Source organism: Zalophus californianus, chromosome 1, assembly GCF_009762305.2.
Source record: "Zalophus californianus isolate mZalCal1 chromosome 1, mZalCal1.pri.v2, whole genome shotgun sequence".
Lineage (NCBI taxonomy): Eukaryota > Metazoa > Chordata > Mammalia > Carnivora > Otariidae > Zalophus > Zalophus californianus.
Genome location: NC_045595.1, coordinates 56,707,451 through 56,731,408, shown reverse-complemented (window position 1 = coordinate 56,731,408; position 23,958 = coordinate 56,707,451). Strand labels below are relative to the sequence as shown.

General features: G+C 51.6%; 2 protein-coding genes across 7 annotated transcripts in view; one reads left to right on the top strand and one right to left on the bottom strand.

Moving 5' to 3' along the window:
• Positions 1-2,527, top strand: part of CFAP92 (cilia and flagella associated protein 92 (putative)) — a 75,789-nt gene extending 73,262 nt beyond the window's left edge. For 4 of the 6 annotated variants that reach the window (XM_027585529.2, XM_027585526.2, XM_027585528.2 and 1 more), the window contains one exon: positions 2,321-2,527. In XM_027585529.2, the coding sequence (XP_027441330.1) occupies positions 2,321-2,379 (59 nt within the window). In that variant the 3' untranslated portion in view covers positions 2,380-2,527. Of the gene's footprint in view, positions 1-2,316 lie in introns of all 6 variants that reach the window. The other 2 variants (XM_027585530.2, XM_027585527.2) reach the window with 1 other exon arrangement.
• ACAD9 (acyl-CoA dehydrogenase family member 9) overlaps positions 438-23,958 on the bottom strand; it is a 44,412-nt gene continuing 20,891 nt past the window's right edge. The window contains exons 3-18 of the mRNA XM_027585531.1: positions 22,608-22,709; positions 18,636-18,742; positions 17,484-17,584; positions 16,542-16,620; positions 15,538-15,712; positions 13,293-13,366; positions 9,227-9,302; positions 7,747-7,817; positions 7,357-7,476; positions 6,395-6,523; positions 4,240-4,319; positions 3,441-3,567; positions 3,170-3,247; positions 2,539-2,667; positions 1,785-1,857; positions 438-970 (exon numbers count right to left, since the gene is read on the bottom strand). Of these exons, the coding sequence (XP_027441332.1) occupies positions 870-970; positions 1,785-1,857; positions 2,539-2,667; positions 3,170-3,247; positions 3,441-3,567; positions 4,240-4,319; positions 6,395-6,523; positions 7,357-7,476; positions 7,747-7,817; positions 9,227-9,302; positions 13,293-13,366; positions 15,538-15,712; positions 16,542-16,620; positions 17,484-17,584; positions 18,636-18,742; positions 22,608-22,709 (1,622 nt within the window). The 3' untranslated portion in view covers positions 438-869. The remainder of the gene's footprint in view (positions 971-1,784; positions 1,858-2,538; positions 2,668-3,169; positions 3,248-3,440; positions 3,568-4,239; positions 4,320-6,394; positions 6,524-7,356; positions 7,477-7,746; positions 7,818-9,226; positions 9,303-13,292; positions 13,367-15,537; positions 15,713-16,541; positions 16,621-17,483; positions 17,585-18,635; positions 18,743-22,607; positions 22,710-23,958) is intronic.

Genomic DNA, 23,958 nt, shown 5'->3' with positions numbered 1-23,958 from the left:
CAGTACTTGAAGGAAAAGGAAAGAGCCTGGCCTTCTCCTCCCACCTCAAGACAACAGCTGTAGTAGGTTTTCTGGAGCCCCAAACGGCCCAGAAAGGAGCCTAAAAAAACGCAAAGGCCTATTAGTGCCACCTTAAGATTCCGCATTGTCCCCCCTTCAGGAGTGGAGGCTAAGCTCTGTACAGACAGCAGAGAAAGGCCCCCGGCAGGAAAAGCGTGTGCTGTCATGTACCAGACTGTGCCGTTTTCACCCAGCACCTGAGAAGGACCAGAGACGGGCTTGATAATCCCCAGGGCACTGTGGCCTGGCCTGGGCACCGGCTCCTCAGCATGCAGGGCCCTCTTCCTGCAGGGAGAAGACAAAGCGCACTGGAGGCCATCCTCAGAGGGCGGATCTCAGGGTTCTGAGGAGGAACAGGATCAGTACAGCACAAACGCTAGAAGGGTAAACACAAACTTGTGCATTTTATATTTTTGGTTATTAAGTGCATCTGTTCCATGTACACAGTTTGTAGGCCGTTTCTTGGAGAACGCAGTCTACAAGAATGTGTGGTCTAGCAGAAGTGGCTATCCATGTCCCTGCCAGTCTCCTGCCACAGAGGCAGCAACATGAGCCCACTGCCACTGTGACATCTAAACTAGCGGAAGCCCCTCAAATCCCAGGTGTCACCAACTGCATTTTCTCGGTCTCTTCAGCACCTGGGACCAGGTCACGCAGCAGTGCCTGCAGGGCAAAGTGTGAGGAGGCACCCTCAGGCCAGGAAAAAGCCCCTCTGGTGTACAGGGGGAAGAAATGGCTCCACCTTCCGGAGAAAGTTGTCCATCGATGGGCCATGGCCTGGGGGCAGCAGGGAACACTGTCCCTTTGCTTCAGGACGTCCTGTCCAGAGGGTGGGCACAGACGTAGGCTTGCTTCTCGAGGACCTGCTGGGACACTTTCTTAATCTGCTCATCTAGATTTTCTGGAGAATCTGGGAGGAAAAAAGAATAGGCTTGTGAGGACCGAGTACTGCTGGGGCTACTGTGTCTCTGTTTTGTTTCAAACAAAGTTGGCCCACCCACTGTGAAGGAACCCTAAAGGTAACTCTCCTCCTCCACACCCCTAGGAGGTGATTCTGGCTGCAGGGAGAAAGAGGGATGGGGCTTCATCCTGAAAAACAAAGGGCTCATCCTATTAATCCCTGAGAACTCTGGATCTTGTGGGAGCAGGGGCTGGAGAAGGACCCTCTTGCCAGTCAAGCTTACGAGAGGAGCAACCATGCCTTCCCGCCACAGCACGGAACAGACACGCCAGCACCCAGAGCCAGGAGCTGCACACAACTGTGTGTTCCTCTCCTCCATCACTTGACAACAGGGCTGGTCTCTACAGCAGGGGGAACATGACATGGAGCCCTGGAGCCAAATCGACTCTAAGGGTCAGAAGACGAATCTGAGCCAGGTGTTCTCAGACATGGCCAAGGGGCTAAGGTAGAGGAGGAGCATTCCAGACAAGCAGCCCTATGAGCCAAGCCCCTGCAGAGGCTAGGGCCAAAGCCTGGGACATATGCTAGGAGGGCAGCTGCCAGACTCAGGCCAGGCACGTTGGGCCACACCTGTGGGAGCTCTGACAGTCTTCACCTGCAGGTACATGCTCCTATCTGGCAGGCCTGCTGTAGGTGCACCCGACCCTACCAGCCATCACTCAAAGGAGAGCTTGGTGAGCAGCCAGCAGGCCCTGGGAGGCTGGCCCTCAACAGTCACCTGGACTCAGGCCCACACCTCCCTCCCAAGGCCACCCCTACTCACACTTATCCAGCTGGGACAGGGTGAAGAGATTCTGGTAGTAAGCTTCTGCACAGAAGATGTTGGCCAGCAGAACCTGCCACAACCAAGACATGTTATTAAGTGCATCTGTTCCATGTACACAGTTTGTAGGCCGTTTCTTGGAGAATGCAGTCTACAAGAGGATGACGTAGGGCAACCCCCCACCTCCCCCGGTGTGTGAGTTTTAAGGAACTCAGCCAAACTCAGAATCTTGGCTGGGGTCAAAAGGCCTGGCTCAGGAATCAGACTCTTAGGTTCTAATTCCAGCCCTGACCCAATTAGCTCTGTCCCCAAGAGCAAATTACTCAACACTTCTGAGCCTCAGTTTCCTCTATGGCAGGAAGGCCATCATAATCCTAATGCCCACAGGCTGTTGTGGGACAATGCATGTAAAGACCCAGCACACAGTAGGCAGTCAGTGACTGCATCCAGCCCCTCAGGCAGGATAAGGAAGGCAGACGGGGTGAGGGCACAAGGTTTGGGACCCCATCACTCACCTACCCTCTTCCCTCAGGTAGAAAGACAAAAGAGAGTGGCCCCATGTCCTGAGCAGCCCAAACCTTCTCATCGGAGCTGACCACCAATGCTGGCCATGGCCACAACTCAGCCAACCTGCCTGCCTCCTCGGACCATGCCTGGGTCAAGGCCCTTGACTTGCCCATGCCACCCACTGACCCCCTCCCCCAACCACAGGCTTCATTAAAGTGCAGGGGATGAAGCCAGCAGAGAGGCTCACCTCGTGGTCGTGATTTCGGATCCCCACGCGGATCGAGCGGCTGGCCCTCGACAGCACAGCTGTCATGCCGTACAGGTTAATGAGAATGTTGGCTACCCGCTTCAGGACCATCTGCTCCTCCACGATGGTCTGTGAACAGAGCCCAGGGTGGAGACTCGGAACCCAGGGCCTCCCTGCCTGGGCACATCTTCAGCCATCTCCAAGACTCATTTCATGCCTCAGTAAAGGGGGGCTGACACTGCCTCTCCCGTTGGCTCACTGGCTGCCTTGTTTTCCCTTCTGTCTAGATTTGGGCATGGGTCAAGCCAAGGCCAGGTCCCAGAAACCTGGCTGAGACCACTGGCTGTTGCTTACTGTGCTTCATGTCACCCTGAGCAGCAACAGCCTCACAGAGCAGGGCCCTAGATTTGGGCCCAGGCAGGGCGGCCCTCCCTACTCCAAAGAACCTCTCTTTACCGGGAAGGTACCCACCCAAGTGGCCCCCGGGAATAGGCAGCCCCACCCCACCCCTTCATGGTGACCAAGATTTCTTTCTAGGCCTGGTCCCAAAGGCAGACACTTGGGAAAACACCCCATCTCCCTGACCCCGAAGTCGGCCTGCCATCCCCAGATCTGGCAGGGGCCCGGGTACCTTGCCAAAGCGAAGTAGCAGCGTCTCCACAGTGCGGCCAAAGTAATACACGTTCTCCTCAAGCTTGCTGGCACTGTCCTAAGTATGCCAGGGGAAAGACCACTTAGTGACACTTCCCCACGGTGCCCATCCCACCCGGCTGGGGCTCTGGGGCCCAGGATCTGCCACCAGGCTGGGTCATCCTCCCCAACACCCTGGTCACAGCCCTCTGGAAGGGGATATCCATCAGGAGGGCCCCACATGGGGGAGTATGCCACATGTGCCCACTCACTGCGACACTGGGGTGCACCGCTCCCAGCTTCCCTGTCAACCCCAGATCCACGGTTCGGCCCAGGGAGTCTCGCAGCCTCTGGCCGACGGTCTCAAGGATAGTGGTCACGTTGCCCCGTTTAAGCTCGCTGCAGAAAGCCCACGGCCCTGTGACCTCAGGCCCCACTGCTGGTTCCCATTGCCCAGCAACACCCGTTCCCTCTGACTATCCAAGGCATTCAAGGGACCAACTCAGGACCCAGGTGCTGCCCTGCCCTGGGCCTGCTGGATGCCCAAGACCTCCCCGCCTGTCAGAGAACAGCTGGTCTCTGAGGTAGAGCCACACAGAGCACTCAGTCACAGTCACAGCCAGCCCCCAGGGGGTGCCCTGGGGTGAAGGAGTCTGCAAAATGCTCTGAGCAGCCCATACTGGGCTCCAGCAGTGATTTCTAAGTGCTCCAGGCCCCTGATGGGGGGCAAGAGGAGCAAGAGAGTGAGAGAAGAGAATAGTCTCGTGTTAGCCTTTGAGCCCAGCGCCTGTTGGAGGGATGGCTCTCACCAGGTTCTGAAGGGAGCGCTCACTTCCCCCTGCAGCAGGGGGAGACGGGAGCTGCCGGGGGAGAACAGTGAGGCAGCTGGCCCCACTTATCACTAGCAGATGAAGGCCAAGCTCTAGAGCCTGGCTTTTAAGGCTCTGGTCCCCTTCCCTCCCTCCAGCCAGCCTCTGACTACATGGCTTCATGGCCCCCGTCCCAGGACAGGGATCCCCTTCTTGCCGCCCCAGGATGGACCTCTCATGGGCACATGGGGTTGGCACCTACTTGATCCTTGCAGTCAGGATGCGGCCGGCATGCTGCAGGCCTGTCAGGGCAATGTACATCCGGAGAATCTCGTTGGTTCCCTGTGGCCAGATCGGTATGGAGGTCAAGCTGGCCCCATTGGGATGGCCCTGTTTGTGCTGTGCATGTAATTGGGTTGGCCACCCCACTGCCCACTTGCCAGTGCCACGGAAGCTGCCGCTTTGGAAGCAGCCTCACACTGGGAGCAGGGCTGTGACCCGAGGGTGAGGGCAACACACTGGCTACCACCTCCACAGGGATGAGCAGGGGGCTGACCAGACAGCCGTGGCCTCCCTCAGGGTCTACCACCTCTCTATGACCAACCATACAGGACTCATTCCTTTTTCCAAGCCTCCAATTCGGCTTCTTTAAAATGGGAGAAACCACCTTCCCCAGGAGGGAGGGGTGCTGGTGCCCAGGAGCAGCAAATGCTGGGTGGGTGCCACCAGATTCCTCAGGGCAACAACTGGCCACTGAGGACGAGAGCTGGCAGCTCCCTAGTGCCAGGTATCCATACCCAGAGGGCCACCTCTCCCCTGCTGCTGTACCTGGCACACACTGCTCACCACCTGGGATTATGTCCGAGAGGTGGGCCACACCTCTGCCCGACATGCACAGTGGTGCTGCAGGTCACAGGGCCAGCACTGGGCACTGAAGCCTGCAGCCAGGCTGGGCTGTGGACAGGAGACTCCCATGGGAGAGAAGAAGAGCTTGGAGGCCTGCAGGCTAAGGTGTGCCCCATCCTGCACAGTCTCCAGACCGGAGCATTTGCTTCATACTGAGGGCTCCGTGGCCCTCCGTGCCCCACCCAGTCAGGACCAAATTCAACCGACCAAGGGGAAACGGCCTTAGAAGAAGCAGTCCTGGGGCAGCAGGAATGGGACATGTCCCCATGCCCTTGGGAAAGTGCCCCTTGTGCCCTCAGGCTGGTCACATCATATCCTGTCTGTCTCTAAGGAAGAGGACCAAGGGCTGGGATGCTGGGGGGCATACCAAGAACAAGAACAGCCATGAGTCCTTCCCCCTGGGTTGGGGCGCCCAGGAGCTGGGCCCCACCTACATGAGATCTGAAGGTGCCTTTCAGAAACCACACTGGTTGCTCAGGCTCTAAGCCTCGTCTACGGGCCTGCCTCCTACACACCCTACGACCATCCTAAAATTCCAACTGTCTCTCTCTACAGCCTCTGAAGTCAACCCTTCTCTTCTGCAGCATGCACCTAGCCTCTGCAAACCGCCCCCCCCAACCACGTCAGCCCCTGGGGAATTTCCCAGAATGGGAATGCATTCAAGTCATTCCCTGCTCAGAAACCTCTGATGGCTTCCAGTGCCTGCACAGTAAGATCCAAATTCTTCTGCTTATTGGTCAAGGTCCTCCATAGCCTGGCTACTTGTCTCCCCTTCTCATCTACCCTCTGCCCCCACCCCATCAACTTTTCTACCACCTGCCCCAGCTCCCCCCTACTAGGACTATTCACTGCTCTCACAAAGACTTGCTCATTCTACCCAGCGCTGGCAGGTAAGGCCCGATCGGGCCTGGCACATTCCATCTCCCTGTCCTTGGCCCAAACCACCCCCCCCCTTGGCCAGGCCACAGTTGTTTCTGCCCCCAAAGGCCAAATGCACTTGCTTCCTGAGACTCCAGCCCACTGTAGGGGGAGGTGCCGCTCAGGCCCTCACTGTGAGGGTATTCCACAGTCCACCCCGGTCAGCCAGGCCATTCAGTCAGACCGCAAGCTCCCCAAAAGCTTCTCTGTGGTCCCAACCCCCCTTTTCTTACCCCACCCGGGGTCTCCCCCTCACTGAATTCCCTTTTTAGGCTTGTGAACCCATGGAGGGGGGCAGCAATTAGAGAGAGAGGTGTCAGGGCGGGGGAAGCCTGTAGAGAGGACGCTGCTGAGTTGCCTCCATATCCTGAGGAGGAAAGCCAGACCCAGAATGAGCCCTGGAGGCACAACCAGGCCTCCTGTGGGATCTCTGCTTGTCCCACCACCGCCAATGGAAGTGCAGACTCAGCAGAAAGGGCCCTCACTTGGCCCCTCAGCCTCCCCTCCACCCCTGGGAAATGGGGCTACGCAGAGGTGTGAGGAGGGACAGACGAGAGCCCTTGGGGTGGGTGGCGGGAATGTTGGGCGTTCACCTCGAAGATGAGCAGGATGCGGCTGTCACGCAGGAAGCGCTCGTACGGGTAGTCCTTCACGTAGCCCGAGCCCCCGAGGATCTGCAGTGCCTCGCTCACGCACTGCCAGGCGCCCTCTGAGCTGAACACCTGCCACAGAGCCAGGACCCGGTTAGCACAGGGGTGACAGTGCTGGGTGCCTTTCACAAGGGGGGGCTTCAGCCAGGGTAGGTTGCCTGGGGACGGAGTGGGAGGCTCAGCGTGGAGAACCTGGCTCTAGGACGAGACTGACCCAGGTAGCAGCCCTGTCACAGTCTCACTGGGTGGCCTCAGGCACGTCCTTTTCTTCCTGGACCACAGTGATCAGTCGTGGCTCCCCATCTACCGTGACTCTTCCTACCTCTTGAGGCTTCCTTGGGGTGGAAGGGCCCACTCCATACCTTCCACATGGAGAAAACTCCTGTCCTTTTAAAACCCACCTCAGACTCCCTCTCCAGGAGGCCTGACCCTGCCCACCCAGCCCCATTCACCCACAGCTCACTCCTCTGCATATGAACTGCTTGGCTTGACACCTGGCTGTGGGTGACACACAAAAGTGGAAGGCCGTCCACCCACAATAAAGTCCTTCTCAAGAAAGCTCAGCTGCTATTGCATACTGATGGGAAACTATAACATGGCCTATATTTTCTCCATCTGCTATCAACTAGTAACAACTTGGCACAAACTGTGCTGGGGAGACACTGTCCTGTCCCTATCAACACACTCGACTGGGCACTGTTCCTTGCTGTTTCTCCTGTGCCATGCTGGCCTCCCCAGCTGTGTCCTAGGGCCATGCCTGGCACATGGTGGGGATGTCATAAATACTGGATCAATGATAAAATGACCTATAAGCTTACAAGAAGAGGAAGATGGCAGGGAACACTGGGTCTGAAAGGCTGCAGCTAAGGAACTATTCTGGGTCTCTCAGGCTGGGCAGGGATTACCTTCACCATGGCAGCCTCGATGGAGCAGTCAGGAAACCCTGGTTGGTCCAGCATCCCCGCAGTGAGGTAGGCCATGCTTTCCATTACATAAGCCTTCTGAGCCATCAGGGCAAACTTCTCCTGGGGTGTTCAGAAAAAAACACAATCAAGAAACAATTTGCATGTGCTGAGACCCAGATGTGCCAGCCAGCAGAGAAGGTAATGAAGTCCAGAGCCTCAATGCCCAAGAGCACCAAGCCCCAGCATTCATGACAGCGAGCCACATTAAATAAAGCCTTATCCTGTCTTCTTCCCAATCACTGCACGGCAGTCACCAGCACAGACCACAAAGGCACATTTCTCATGCCCACACGTGAAACCAATATATGCGGCACCCGTAACCTTCAGTACCTGAATTAGTCCAAATTCACTGAGGTTCTTGTTGAACTGTTTCCTCGAGCAGGCATATGCAGCAGTCATTTCTGAAGAGCAGAGTCATTAAAAAGAACCATTTTCTGGCTATCCGAAAACAATTTCCTAAGGCTATCATCATTACTCTACCAATACTCAGGCAGGAACTATGAGAAACAGGTCTGCTGAGACCAAACACCCTGCAAGACAGCGCTGCCCCTTCCTAGCATATCTGGTCAGACAGGCCTGAACCTGACACTTTTCCTTACCAGATGATAGGCCGGGCCAACAACTACCATCCCTGAACATCACCACTGACCTCACAGCATTGCTGCCAAGGCTGCCAGAGCTGCAGGTGTAAGTAAGGCACCTAGCACGGAGCCAGGGCCCTGGAAGCACCCGAAAGGAGGAGCAGGCTCATGCCTGTCACAGCTGTCCATCACTAGAGCAGGAGGGCAGCCTGTCGTGTATAAAGCTGTACCAGGTGCCCAAGAGAATATGGCAGCCTCCCAGTGGTCAGCGGCAAATGCCAGCCCCTCCCCCTGCAGTCAGCCTTCTCAAGAGTCTACCTCCTTTGGGGGCAGGCCGACCATGAGAGCCCCCATTAAGCTCTTGCATGAAGGAGTTTTCCTGATGGGGAAGCAGAGGCCCAGGGCACTTAGGCCTGATGGGGAAGTTTTCCTGATGGGGAAGCCCAGGCTCAGCTTAGCAAAGTGAGCCGAGGCCTGAGTTTGGAGTCTGACAGGATCAGCTTTTAGGCCCAAATGAGTATAGCCTTGGACAAATCACTTACCCTCTCTGAGCCTCAGGCTCCTCATCTATGAAATGGAGATAAGAGATGAAAACAAAGCCTCCCTGTCCCCACCTGGCCCTGAACTCTGAGGAACTTCATAAGCACTAGACCAGCGCCCCCCCCCCCCCCCCCCCGCAACCAGGGCCCCTTTCACTGCAGTCGCCTCCACAAAGCTAAGATGATAATGACATCCATGCCCAACAAAACCCCACAGGGCTGTTCTAAGTTCACTGACAAAACATTCTAGGTTTCAGGTATGCTAACAGAAAAAACAAAGGGAAGATCCTGAGGCTAAGTAATCGGAGTTCCACTCCTCACCCACCGAGTCTCCCACTGAATTAGCACTGATGTCTTGCTCACATCTGAATGTTTGTGAAGTAGCTCTGTTCTTAGTGGTCAGAGCAGCAACCCCTCTTGACCTCTGATGGTCCGCTCCCCCATTCCCTGACTCTGTGAGTAGGTAAAACAGGAGTGTGAAAAGGGAACATTAACCACTTGGGGGCAGATTGACCACATTTTTTGGTCTAAACCAAAGTCCGCATCTTAAACTGCAGCTGGGCTCTCTGTCCATCTGAAGGCCTGGCTCAGCAGCAGCCTGTGTAAGGACATCGTAGAGCCTCCGGGGTGGAGTGGGGGCTGCAGGGGCAAGACTGGGCCACAAAAGGCTCCTGTCCCTGACTTACCTACCAATCAATTTCTTGAGCATCCCGGCCACAGTGCTGCCCATGCTGAACCGCCCATTGTTGAGGATGTTCATGGCTACCTGTAGGGAGAGAGGGGGCGGCTCACTGCGACTGCACTCCCAAAGTGTCCTGCTCACCCCTGCTGTGCTGGGAAAAGCCCAAAGGACCTGGAGGTGACAGACCACAGCACTGCTTGTCTATTTTTACCAGATGGTTTCTTGAGGACAAAAGGCAAGTCTCTAGAGAATTCTGTGCCCACATCTGGGAAAGTTAATCATCCTGCCAATCCCCACCAGGCTGGGAGACAGTGTGGTCCCAACACATCACAATAAGGTGACTCAGTCACAAACATCCTTGGAGTCACCTCCTGATAAAGGAACTGGACAACATTATTCCAGTAGAACAGGCCAATTCTTAGTCCTCAGAGGAGGGGCAGAAACTAAGACCTACGGGGTACACCCTGCAAGCTACCAAGACTTTCCCACCAGCATGACCCTCCCGAAGGACAGCAGTGACCCGCCAAGCCCCTCCCACACCCGTGATGCCCAACTAGGAGGCCTCAATGACAGGCTGGGGCTGAGGGCAAAAAGGAGTCTGTGAACACCAGTTTTCCTAAAAGCGCAACTCCAAGTGTATTACAGCTTTTCACTGAATGCTTATGTGTGACTTGGATGAATAAATTATGCAACTGATTCTGAATTTATGATCACTTGTTAACCTGAACGGGAGAATCTCAAAGCAGACATTGTGAGGCTGGAAGCTGCTCCAACAACTGGTGGGGGGGAAGGTGAGTGCAGATTTCACCTACTGAGTCCTAGGGGACTGGGGAATGCAGGAACAAGGCCCGGCCTTGGGGGCAGAATGAGGGAGCAGGCACAGTTATATCCCACCACAGTGTGACACCCAGATCCTGGCCTGCCTCTTCTCGGGGCTGTGCCTCTGATCTCAGACTGCCTGAGTCTCAGGCCTCGGGTGTGCACTGGTCTCGGGACCTGCCAGGACTATGAGGAGCAAGTGAATTCTCCCACTTCATCCCCTCTGCCCACATGGGCTTGCAAAAGCCAGTTCATGGTTTTATGAAAGCAATCCATTTTACGGCCCCTTCAGAATTTCTTCTTACACTCATTAAAAAAAAGAGACAGAAAGAAAAAAGGATTTGAGACTAGATCTCATTCCCCAGAGGATCTTAATAGATTTTGCCCTTTTTCAAGACGGGCTCCTGAGCTCAAATATCAACCCTCCTCAACCATGGGGCCTCCCCTCCTGCCTATGAGGCACCTGCCCGCTTGACCAGCTTCTCTCCCACAGATGTCTCCTTACAACGGCATTCTACATCACACTTTGCCAGAAGTGACACACAATCCATGCTTCCAACAGCCCCTGCCCGGCAGTTCACTGACTGCCTCCATACCTCAAAGGTCTGACTATCGATAAAACCTCTGACTGGGTGCCTGGGTGGCTCAGTCGTTAAGCGTCTGCCTTTGGCTCAGGTCATGATCCTGGGGTCCTGGGATCGAGCCCCGCATTGGGCTCCCTGCTCCGCAGGAAGCCTGCTTCTCCCTCTCCCACTCCCCCTGCTGCTGTTCCCTCTCTTGCTGTGTCTCTCTCTGTCAAATAAATAAATAAAATCTTTAAAAAAACAAAAACAAAAAACCTCTGACTACCCAGGAGGAGGCTCGTCCTTTTTTTCCCACTTTAGCCAGGCGATTTTCACCTGGCCTCTGATCATTTTGTGGTCTCCGGGCACTCACTTTTTAGCATTTAGGTCAACGGGCAAGCAATCCTACTAATAACAAAGAAAGGGCTTTGGAAATCTATTTTCTTTTGCATACTAAAATAATTGTTTTTACATCTAATACAATGGGGAAAATGTCTCAATGCAGTGTGGAAAGGACTAGGGCAAGGGCCACTCCCATATAGGAACAAGCCCAACTCTCCACAGGTAACCCGGCAGCAGCGGCCAACAACTGAAAATGTTTGTGCCCTCTGACCTGGAAAGCCTACTGCTGGGTGTTTAAGGTGTGGAAATAATCAGACAAGTGCGCACAGATACAAGCAAGGAGACAGCCCACGCAATACGGTTCAGTGTTAAATGCCCGACCCCAGGAACCTGGGAACATCAAATGTGCCACCACCAGAGAAATACTCTGCAGGGTTAAATATTAGCAATATACATTTACTAGCATGAGAGAGTACTAGGATTTCTTGATAAGTGAAAAAATACAGGCTATATTACACAAATAGTATTACCAAATGTTTAAGAGACATATGCTCTTTAAAAAGGTCTAGAAAAGGGCACCTGGGTGGCTCAGTCAGTTAAGTGTCCGACTCTTAATCTCAGCTCAGGTCGTGATCTCAGGGTTGTGGGTTCAAGCCCCATGCTGGACTCCATGCTGGAGTGGAGCCTACTTTAAATAGCTTAAATAAATAAATAAAGAGGTCTAGAAAGATGAGCACCCAAACTGAACGATGCATAGCAACTCTCTTAGAATCGAGCTTCAGCTAATTTCATTTTTTCCATCTATATTCTCATCTGTATATAACATCTGAGTTACACAAATAATAAACATACCACTGTGCACACACTGCTACCTTTTTGTCCTTTCACCTCTTAAGTCATTTGGTCCACATTCACCAAGCAGCCTCTAGCCAGGGGCTTTGGCTGAACGCATTTATCAGATTCTCATTAATACCCAGGAAGGGAGAAAGATATTGCTGTGATCCCTGATTCACAGCCAAGGTGGGTGGGGCTCCCCAGAGCGAAGATACTTGCCCAGGTCACCTGGTAAAGGCTGGGAAACAATAAAGACAGCCAGATGGCAAAGGAGGGGGGCCTGGGTGGCTCAGTGGGAGTGTGCGACTCTTGATTTCAGGGTCATGAGTTCAATCCCACATTGGGTGCAGAGATTACTAATAAATAAGCTTTAAAAAAAATGGGCAAAGGATCTGAAAATACATTTCTCTAAAGAAGATGTATCAATGGCCAATAAGCACATGAAAAGATGCTCAACCTGATCACTCATTAGGAAAATCTAAGTCAAACCACAATGAGATACCACTTCACACCCTCCGGGATGGCTATAATTTTAAAAATGCCTAATAACAAGTATTGGTAAGGATGTGGAGAAACTAGACCCTCCTATGCTGCTGCTGGCAAAGGTAAGTGGTGCAGCCACTATGGAAAACAGTCTGGCAGTTCCTCAAAAAGAACATACCGTCACCGTATGACCCAGCAATGCTCCTTCTAGGTATACATAACCAAAAGAACCGAAAACATTCTGTTCACGCAAAGACTTGTATATGGATGTTCATAGGAGCATTATTGATAAAAGTCCCAATGTGGAAACAGTCCAAATGTCCATGAGCTCACGAATGGACAAATGTGGTGTGTCCCTACAATGGAATATTATTCAGCTACAGAAAGGAATGACAAGTGCTACAGCATGGATAAACCTTGAAAACATTATGCTAAGTGAAAGAAGCCAGACACAAAAGGTCGTATATGGGTTCCATTTACATGGAATGTTCAAAATAGGCAAATCCATAGAAACAGAAGTAAAGTAGCGATTACCAAAGACTGGGAAAGGGGAAATGAAAAGATATGGCATTTCCTTCTGGGGTGATGAAAATGTTCCAGAATTAGACCACAGTGATGGTTGTACAACACAGCGAATATACTAACACCCACGTGTACATTTGAAAATTAGTAAGTTTATGTGATATGAGTTTTAGGTCAATTAAAAAATAATAAATCTGACTCCAAGACAGGACCCATGGCTGTGCACTCAGAGAGACTGAGCTTCCTCAGTGCCCACTGGCCTGCTTTCTTTCACTTGCTGGAGAGAGGAATCCTATCCCTACTTGACGCAAGGGAAGCCTCGCAGTACCACACACTCCCTCTTCTGGGACCCGCCTTCTCCATCTGCTGATTTCCTGTCGGAGAACTACACACAGTCACCTGGCAAGCACACGCTGGTCAGCTACAAGCAGGGATGGGATAGGGGGAGGGGGGCCAACAAGCTACTCCATGAACCCGCGTGGCCCTCATGGGGGCTGCTGTCATGACGCACCTTAAACCCGCCTCCGACTTCTCCAAGGACATTCTCGATGGGCACCTTGGTGTTTTCAAAATGCACCTCACAAGCTGAAAAAGATGAAATTGAAGGCCTTACCTGATGAATGCAGAGCACTCGCACTGGACCCATAGGCATGAAATATAATTCATTCATTCGTTCACTCATTCTCCAGCTACTGAAAGAATAGTACAGAAACAAGGTTCCTGTCCACGTGGAGCCCCTACTTTGCTAGGGACATGATGATGTTTAAGTACTACAGATGAAATAGAGTGGTGACAGAATCAGAGGTTGGAGAGGGGGCAGATAGTAACATTTTTGTTAGGGGCTTCCATCAGGCTTTTCTAAGGGGACGCTCGGCAGAAGTTTGGAGGAGCACGAGCCAGAGGCAGAACCATGGAAGTGGATGGCACAGGCCTTCTAAGGTGCCTGGATTCAATGGGAGTGTGGGTCCCACTTAATTCAGATGCAGTCGCAGCCTGCACTGTGGCTCTGCGGAAGCAGATGGCCTTGCCCTGCCTTGCCCGCCAGCTGTCGCCAGGGGCACGGAGCCCAGCCAATGTGAGCCCCGGCCGTCCCTGTGCTGGTGTGGTCCGGCTCGGGCCGCCAGGGGCTCCTGTGAGCTGCTGTGAGAACAAGCCCCAGCAGGGTACACAAGCGGCCAACCGGGCCCCACCCACAGCCTGGAGCTGGCTGCCCAGCACAGGCAAGCTGCGAGAAGGGCTCACTGGCAGCTGGCAGCTGAGCACTCGAATGGTTTCTCAGGCAGGGGGACAGGGGCAGCCCCCAGTCAGGAAGCGCTTGGTGTGCAGAGGCAGGCAGAGAGGGGAAAGCGTGACCGCGGTGAGGACAGAGGTGGGAGGGAACAGGGGCTTTTGCACCATGTTTTCTGCAGCAGCATGTTTTTGCAGGCTGTCACATACAGCAGCTCCCAGCAACCTAACACCGGAAAAAAAGGGAGCCTCAGGACAAAGAAGGTCATGGCTCAAGAGTAGCCAAACAGCAAGCAACCAGGGCTGCTGACTTTTTATTCTACTATTCCAATGGCTTGGTTGTGAAATACAATGAAATCATCTCTCTGGCTGCTGGTCCTATTTTATAACAGATGGGCTATGGGGCCAGGCCCTCGTCCCAGTGGCTCTAATTCCTTCACAGGCTGCTGAGTGTGGGGAGGACGCTGCCTCCCTCTCTGACCTCACTTTGGGCCACTCTATCCACTCTTGTGGGGCCACTGATGATCCCAGGGACACCAACTACCCTGACTTCAGAGCGGACGCTGGCCCAGCAGTGGTGCAGGCTGCCACCCTGCTCTCTCCCTCACCCAGGTCACTCTGACCACCTTCTCCCCACCAGCACGTCATGCTCTTTATCTTGGGCCTTTGAGCATGCTCCTTCCTCTGCTGGAACGTCCTAAGTATCAATGGGCAGCATGAGTCTGGTGGTAGGTAACACCTGCTTCCATGTGCACGAAGCATTATACAGATGTCATAACACTCCCTTCCCAGGTCATGTCACCAGGTGCATTCTAGTATCACCCCTTTCCATTAGGTGAGGAAACGGAAGCATAGGAAAGTAAATGAGCTTGTTTGAGGTCACAGAGTTTCTAGGCAGTGGGGCCAGGTCAGAGCTCAGTGCCCTCTGACCCTGCTGAACCAGGCTACTATGGCAAATATTGCCATCCAGAACCCAGAATCCCTAAAGAAGAGGTGGCAGACAGAAGCGGGTCCGGAGGGGCCACCTGCAGTCCCCTGCAGCAGAGATACCCCGTGATCCGAACTAGGAGCCCCAAGAAGCAGTCTTGTAAGGACTTCATGGCAGTGCTGGTCGGGTCGGAAGCCACTTACAGGACACCAGCTTCATGGGGACCAAGTGCTGCTCAGGGAATGCAGGTGGCCCTGGGTGGGTATAAGGGACAGTGAGAGGAAGGAGGAGGGTCCAAGCAGGAAAGATGGGGTGTCCTGCAGTGGAATGTTTACCTAGGACACCCCTCTGCCTCCTTGGTGTCCATTACAGCCTTCCTCACAGGGCAAAGTGCTCACAGGGAGATCACTATGGCTTCCACATGGAGAGGGGCACACACAACATGTATTAAAAGAATAAATTAGCTTCAAGGCGCTCCTTGGCACTGCCATGGAGTCACTGTGGCATTCTTAATGTGATTTTACGGACATGTTTATATGGAACCAAAACTATTTACATCTTTACAACTGCACGTACGCACGCACACATGCGTGCTACTTACTGTTGGAGCCGCGTATGCCTAACTTATCCTCAGGTTTCCCATTAGTGACTCCACCAAAGTCTCTCTCTACTATGAATGCTGTGATTTTGTCTTTTACTGAGCTGTCGGAATCAACAACCTGTGTCTTCGCAAACACAGTAAAAATATTGGCCAGTCCTCCATTGGTGATCCAGACCTGAGGGAAGAAAGAACAAGGGCTTTGGAGAAAACCGAACTTATGCACCCCCCCATCAGCTCCACCCTTTGCCACAAGACACCCCAGAGGCCTGTAAAACTTCAGGCCAGAAACATAAAGCTCCTGGCTCTGAGGAAGCCAAACCTGTGTGGACAGAAGACGGGGCTTCACCCCAGGCTCCCCAAGAGGCACAGGTGGCCGTGTAGGTGTGTCTGCACACAAAAGGGAAGCCAATGGTACTGAGACAGCTCAAGCTCCAGAACCAAGGAGCCAGGGTTCAAGAAAGCAGAGCAGGCAGGAAGGAAAGAGAGAGGGGAAGAAGGGAGCAGGGGAGGGAGAGAGATAAGGAGACTTCTCAACAAACTGCAATGTATGGAACTTTCTGGACCTTGATTCAAGCAAACTGTCAGAAAATAAAACGGTAAGAGACAATCAGGGAAACTGGAATTCTGACTAGACAAAGAAATCAATTTTTAAATGTGAGAATGGCATTTTGACTTTGTATCTTAGTCTCATCTTGTGGAGACACTCTGAAACTCTCAGAGACGTGACGCAGGCATGGCCGTGCTGACAGAGGAAACAAGGTGGGCTGGGGGTAGTAGATGCTGAAGCCAGTGCTGGTGGAGAGGAAGCTCATTATACTAAACTTTTACATGTGTTTGAAATTTGGTCACTTCACCTCCCTGAGCCACAGTTTCTTTTTCCAGAAAGAGAGTTGCATCCACCCAAGAGCTGATGTGTACGTGCTTTACGACCCGCGGTGTGTGGGAGGTGGTCAGTGCGTGGTGAAGGCTGTGGCTGAGAGCCCGAGCAGGCCACAGAGCGCTACCTTGGAGCCATTGAGGATGTAGTGCTTCTTATCCTCACTCAGCGTGGCCCTGGACTTGATGGAGGCCACGTCACTCCCACTGTGGAAACAGAAACACGCAGCTGAGGTGAGCGACACTGGGGATGAGGAACAGTTCTGGGGGGTGACAAATGGAGGGTTTGGTACTTTAACACAGGAGTTGGCAAACTTTTAAAAATAAAGGGCCGGTTAATAAACGTATTCAGCTTTGCAGGCTACAGGATGTTCAGCTGCCCTATTCTGCCGCTGTGGCATGAGGGGGCCACAGACAACCTGTAAACAAAGGGCATGCTCCAGCAAAACCTTATTTACAAAGACAGGCGGCAGGCTGGATTTGGCCACCCCCGCTTCATCACACGAAAGAGCGGCAGTGAAAACCACCTAGCCTTAGGTTGAAATGTGGGGATGTGTACGTAGAACAAGCTCATCTGAGCTCCTGTGAGGAGGACTGCAGGGCACCCCTGGTTCCCAAGTGACGGGAAGCAGGATGGAGCGTGGTCCAAGTAATGGACTTGTCAGTATAAGTCCTGAGTCCTAAGTGGGCTGCGTGACCTTGGGCTGATGACACAACCTCACTGAACCTAACCTGTTCAGTGGGGACAGTACCGCCTGCCCTACACACTTGGAAAGTTGCTTAGGAGCCTGAATGCACTATCCTATGTAAGGGGTACTGCAGACCACAAAACAGTTATTTGATGGGTGCTGTCAGGTATGTCATCTCATTTCTAAGTCTCACTGGGCAGAGAAACAAGGTAAAGATAAGAGAATTTGAAAGAAAAGTTGCTGAGTCGACTCTCTGGAAGATTCAGGGATGGAAGAGAGAAAAGCCACCACCTATTCACCAAAACCCACAGCCCTCATCCTAGGGCACCCGGAAGATGCCCCGGGAGGCTGCCACGTGGCACCTCTTGCCAAAGGGCAGACCTGCTTGGCTCCGTCAGACAGAAGGCAGCGATGTGCTCCCCTGATGCCAGTTTGGGCAGGTATTTGGCCTTCTGCTCCTTGTTGCCAGCCAAGATGATCCCCTAAACCAAACACAAACAAGGCTGCTATCAGCTGTGGGGAGAAAATAAATATGTGAAACATGCTTGTAGAACACAGCCCCTCCTGGAGCAAACAGCTCCTGCAGGAGGAAATACCCTGGGCTCAGAGCCGGCAGCTCCAAGGGAGAAATGGAGAGCTGTGCTGCCGAGGAGCGCCCTGAAGTGTGCGCTCCGGCGTGGCCTGGGCCTGCAGCACCAGCCACGGCTTTGGGTTGGACTCAGGGATCGTCATCACTGCTCCTCCACTTCCAGGCTGGGTGGCCGTGGGCCAGGGATGTCCCTCCTCTGAGCCTCCTTCCTCTCAACTCCACACTGGCGGTAATGCTACCCACCAGAGGGGTGTCTGGATGATAGCGTGTGTCTACAGGAGTGCTGGGGCCACACCTGGCAGAAAGAAGGTGCAGAGGCAGTGTCCGAGCCTTCCCACACTCCTTCTCAGTGCCACGGGGAGAACTGTGCTCCTTCTACCAGAAGACTGCTCAGAATGTGAGTGCTCTTGGGGTGGGGGGGCCAAGCACACTGTTCACTTGGCTCCTTTCACTTTCTACAAAGTGAGCAGAGACAGCCTGAGTAGCGGGCCGGTCACTGAAAACTGTGTGTCCATGGCCCTGCCCTAAAATGCTCCAAGCCCGGGGATAAGGAAGACATGTGCACAAACAGCAGGGAGGACACACTCTGGGCCCTGGTGACTCCCGAGCTCAGCAGGGGAGGCTCGCTTCCAGCAGTGAGGTGAAGACAGGCTCCTCGGAGGCAGTGGCATCTGTTGTGGGCGTCAAAGGCGACGGGGACAGAAGGAAGATTCCAAGGGAAGGGACAGTGTGATCAAAGCAATGTGGCTTGTGTGGGGACCAAGTGCCATCCTGGGTGGCTAGAGAGAGGAGGATCACAGGGGAGTGCTGCAGGGCCCCCCTCCGAGACCCTGAGACAGCAAGCCCAAGTCACTTCATGGTCAAAGTGAGCAAGCCTCCTGCCTCCATACCCCCACGTGACTCCAGACCTTTACATAACATCAGAAGGAAACCCTAGACTTGACCTTGAGACCAATAGCCTGGTGTGCTGCCAGGGTCACAGCGATCGAGGCATCCAGGCCGACAATTTCTCCTAGACGTGCGTACATGGTGTTGGAGAGGCCCAGGCCACCTAGAGAAGAAACAGACTAGCTTTACTTATGGTCCAGACCCAAATTTCTCCCATTAAAGGCAAAGGGCTTGACTGCTTTTCCTGTTTATAAAGTAATACCACATTACCATTTTCAGAAACCACAGTACAGAAAGGTACAAAGAAAACAAAAATTACCCATAAACTTATCAGAGCATTTCTGAGTACATCCCTTCAGATTTTTGCTAGGCATATAAGCATATATAGATATATATGTTTTTATTATAAAAAGGTAACAATTAATACAAAAAGAGTACCTTCACATGCATTAAATCATTTAAAATGTTGTTGAGTATGTTCTGTCACAGATACAGATCTTTATAAATCTGACAGCTGTCTGGCAACCCATTCCCAGTATCCAGTGGGCTCTAGGACAGGTTTTCTCTGCCTCAGCACTGCTGACATTTTGGGATGGATTATTCTTTGCTGTGGGGAACTGTCCACTGCACTACAGGACATTTGGCAGCACCCTTGGCCTCCACCCAAGAGGTGCCAGTAACTCCCTTTCCCCTAGGTTTAACAGCCGAAAATGTCTCTAGACATTGCCAAACATTCCCTGGGGAGGTTAAGTCAACCTGGATAGAAATCACTCTTCTAGGGGCGCCTGGGTGACTCAGTCGTTAAGCGTCTGCCTTCGGCTTAGGTCATGATCCCAGGGTCCTGGGATTGAGTCCCGCTTCAGGCTTCCTGCTCACCGGGAAGCCTGCTTCTTCCTCTCCCACTCCCCCTGCTTGTGTTCCCTCTCTCCCTGTCCCTCACTCTGTCAAAAAATAATCTTTAAAAAAAAAAAAAAAGGATATCACTCTTCAAGGAAGAAGACAAAGATAAAAAAACAAAAACTCCACTGAGCTGATGTATTTTGCATTTCATCTTCAACTTCTAGAGGTGGCTGGGTGGCCTCTGTGTGTCTTAAAAATGATAGATTGGGGCGTAGGGTCATGTGGCCAACAAGAGCAGAGCTGGGCCTTCAATTTGGGTGGGGGTCCTAGCCCTGGAGCCACTGCACAGCCCAACTGCAGAGGGTGCCACTCACACATAAAGGGAAGGATGGTCCTGCCTGATGCGTAGTCCCCCAGGGTTCCATACCCAGGGAAGGTCAGGGCTCCAGAGTATCCCATCCTCACTCCTGCCATTACACAAAACTGTAAAACAAAACACTTTTGTGCTTACTCATTTCATATCCTGAGGGTCAGTACTGTTTGTTTAAAAAAAAAACCCCAAAACCTTCTGATGTTTTTCCACTAACATAGGTATCACCACAATCATGGAGGAACAGCAATCACATGGAGACAGATGACAAGTAGGTGGAGACTGCTGGCTGGGGAGAAGCTGAGGGGCAGGAAGGAACCACACACTAGGCAGCATGCAGGAACTGAGGGAGAAAAATCCAGGCTGAGTTGCCAAAAGGGCCTCCATTTTCCAGGATGGTGGTTTCCAGCCAGTCTTTAGAATGCTCCAGACTGGGAACATTTCCCCCAAAATTTGGGGGCACAAACATAAGGTTGCTATTGTCTTAATTTCCCAAGAAAAGATAAAAAAAGAAAAAGAAAAAAAAAAAAAAGAAAGCGAAAAAGCCCCAAACTCATCTTAGGAAAGAAAGAACACTTTCACACCAGTGAGGACAGGAAACAAGAAGAGGTGCAGACCTGTATCACCTCATGCCCACACACACACACCACCCACACATGCTGGCACGAAACACACAGCTGGAGAAAGACACATCCCAAACGGACACAAAGTGTTTGCAGATAAAATTAAGTACTTCTCCCCAATCAAGAGGCAATTTAAAAATGCTCCTGAAGGGGAAATATATATTATCACTAACCTACGTGTCTAGAGGTTTTCTTCTGCCACTTCTGTTTTCTCTAAGCACTTACTTATTTTTTTAGCTGACAGACCCACCACGGTTCCCTGGCTCTGCCCCCACCTTCATTCTGTTCTAATATTCACTGTGGACTGCACACTAGGGCAGGCGATTGCCCTGTGCCTTGTGAGCTGGGACACTGATGAGCCTCGGCTGTCTGCGCAGAGCTCAGTTTCCCCCCGCTGCACACGGAGGCTGCAGATTTGGGCCAGGAGACCAGGACGCACAGCTTCCTCCACATGTTCCGCCACCAGGGGAGGCGGCAGCAGTAATGGTTTCACATCTTCTTGCAGATGCGGCAGTGTTGTTTTTACACATTTAGAAATGTGAGGAGAGGTATGTCATAAAGGACAGGTAAGATACATTGTTTAACAGCTCAAAATGCTGCAATAAACATCCATATGAACGAAGATGTAACCTAATTAAAATCTGCCTCCGAATCTAATCAGGCATGCACTAGTTGGTCCTAAATGTTCACATCTCGTCTCAGACCAGAGGACCAGCTCCAGGCTGGGTACCAGTGGGAACTTACTCCACAGACATCGAGGGCCCCCCAACCCTGGCTGCGGAGGTGATGAGGAACAACACGGGCCTAACTTTAGTCTCTGGAGATAAACCAGGCAGGGGGACAGAACGTCAAGAAAACCTCCTGACTTCTCTATCTTGCTCTGCAAAACCTAACTCACAACCTGGTTGGAAAAATGCCCAAAGTATTAAATGTCCAAATGACCAGCTCAGAGACAGGAAATAGGCCCAAGCCTTTAAAGCACCATAGACAGCTCTTTCCCCTAAAGAGGGCTCTTAGCTGATCCAAGGGGGAAATGACTCCAGAGAAAGCTCAGGCAGAGGGCTCAGCAATGGGCACAGCGTACAGGCTATGGAACCCAGAGCCACACTTTTATGTCAAAGGGGACTGAGAGTAAAATTAAATGGTGTGTGTGTGCCCACGGTGTGACTGTTACTCTGCTCCTGTTCTTCCTTCCCCTAACCCCCCACCCCACTTCTTGCTGTCCCCTTAATCCCTACAGAATTTAGATGACCAACTCTAGATTAGGCAGAAGAGACAGTGGTAGTGATTGGCCAAATCTAAGAAGGCAGAATCACACTGGGATCCTGGGGAGAAAGGCCGGGTCTTTCATCTGGGGGCTAAAAACATCACTACAATGACCCAGGAATTACAGGGACAACCCAGAGCACAATGGGCCCTGCTCGAATGTTCTCAGTGATCTAATCTCCCACCTCAATGCACCTGTGTCCTATAGCCACGCACCTTCTTCCTCTGTACCAGGATAGGAAGCAACTGGCAGACCCCGACACCTGAGCTCTCAGCCTGTGGTCATCCCTCCAACAAAAAGGGCTCGCAGCTCTGGGGCAATTCTTCTGTGGAGAGACCAAAGGGCCTCACGGTGCAGATGACACTGGAATCAGCCAATCCGGCTTTGAGGTTATACACACCTCCTTCTCTGCTGCCCACAAGGACCTGGAGAGCACAGACATCCTGCAGTGGTCCTTAAGCCACACCAAATGAACACAGTGCAGGCCTCAACAGTTCTTCCTGCTCCTAAGTCCCTTAGTCCACACACTCACCTGCCAGCAACCCCAGATTTGGTCCATGGTGGGTGTTTTTAATTCCAGCGGTTTTATAGTTTGATCCGGGACATACTGCATTTAAAGGCCACCTTTCCCAAACAGAACCCTTTCCTGGACAAATATGGGGTACTTTCTTTCTTTTTTTTTTTTTAAAAATTTTATTTATTTATTTGAGAGAGAGAGAATGAGAGATATAGAGCATGAGAGAGAAGAGGGTCAGAGGAAGAAGCAGACTCCCCATCGAGCAGGGAGCCCGATGTGGGACTCGATCCCAGGACCGTGGGATCATGACCTGAGCTGAAGGCAGTCGCTTAACCAACTGAGCCACCCAGGCGCCCTATGGGGTACTTTCTTAAGAGCCAAACCAGCAGGGTGGTGTTTTCCTTTACTTACCATATTCTTCTGGGACTTGTAGCCCAAAAAGCCCCAAGCTCTTCAATTTCTCTAACGTTTCTTTTGGGATTTTTCCCTCCCGGTCAATTCTTTCAGAGTCCACTGCCAAGAGGAAATATTTTGATTAAGCAAAATATAAGCTACGTCTACAAAGATGAACAGAACAATTTTTGTATCCCATACAATCCCAGGGTCAGAAACTTCAAAATTGACATGTCTAGTCAGTTATTCAGCATGTGTTCAATTTCACCTAATTAGCCCAGCCAGCATTGTATTTCGAAAAATGGGCTGTACCAGGTAGTGTTCTGTTTCTTGATCTGGGTGCCATTCACATGGGTGTATTCACTGTGTAAAACTGCAGCACATTATATAAACTTTTCTGAAGGCGCATATATACCTGAATTTTTTATTATTGTTACCGTCTAGAAAATTAGAAACTAAGTACACAACTTCCAGAAATGTCCTAAAAATGTCAGGCTAGATAGCCAAACTCTGGGTAATATCTGGACCCATGTCTAACTAGTTTTCAGAAACCACAACTCTTTCACCATAGCCTACAAATCCTGAGGACAGTTTAATCTGTTCGATGCCTACTCGTGTCCATTAGCGCAGAATGGAGCAATCACTAGCATTAGGTCTATAATTATATACCTTGTACGTACACATTTTTGCCTGAATCAAGTTAATTAAAATCTTCTTTCAAATTGTCAGCATATTAAACTTCACTACTATTATAAATTTTAAAAACCACCATAACCTACACTTGGGAATTTTTATGCACATGGATCACTAATGAGAAATATGGATTCCCCAAGAGTCCAAACCCCTCATTTTTTGTTTTTTTTTTACAACTTTATTGACATATACAAGTGGCATATAATAAACCGCATATTTACAATATGTATTTTTTGAGTTCTGACATATTTGCCCATGAAACTACTCCCACCAAATAAATAAAAACTTCCTTTTCCACAAAGAGTTTCGTCATGCTCCTTTGTGATCAATCCCTCAGTCCATTTCCAACCCTAGGCAACCACTAATCATCTCCTTTTTGTCTACAGATTAGTTTGCATTTTTGAGGGGTTTTTTTTTTTAGTTTAATTGTTTTTTAAAGATTTTATTTATTTGAGAGAGAGAATGAGAGAGAGAGAGCACATGAGAAGGGGGAGGGTCAGAGGGAGAAGCAGACTCCCTGCCGAGCAGGGAGCCCGATGCGGGACTCGATCCCGGGACTCCAGGATCATGACCCTAAGGTAGTCACTTAACCAACTGAGCCACCCAGGTGCCCGCATTTTTGAGTTTTAAATCACATAGCAGGTAGTCTTTTGATCTGGCTTCTTTGACTCAGGAT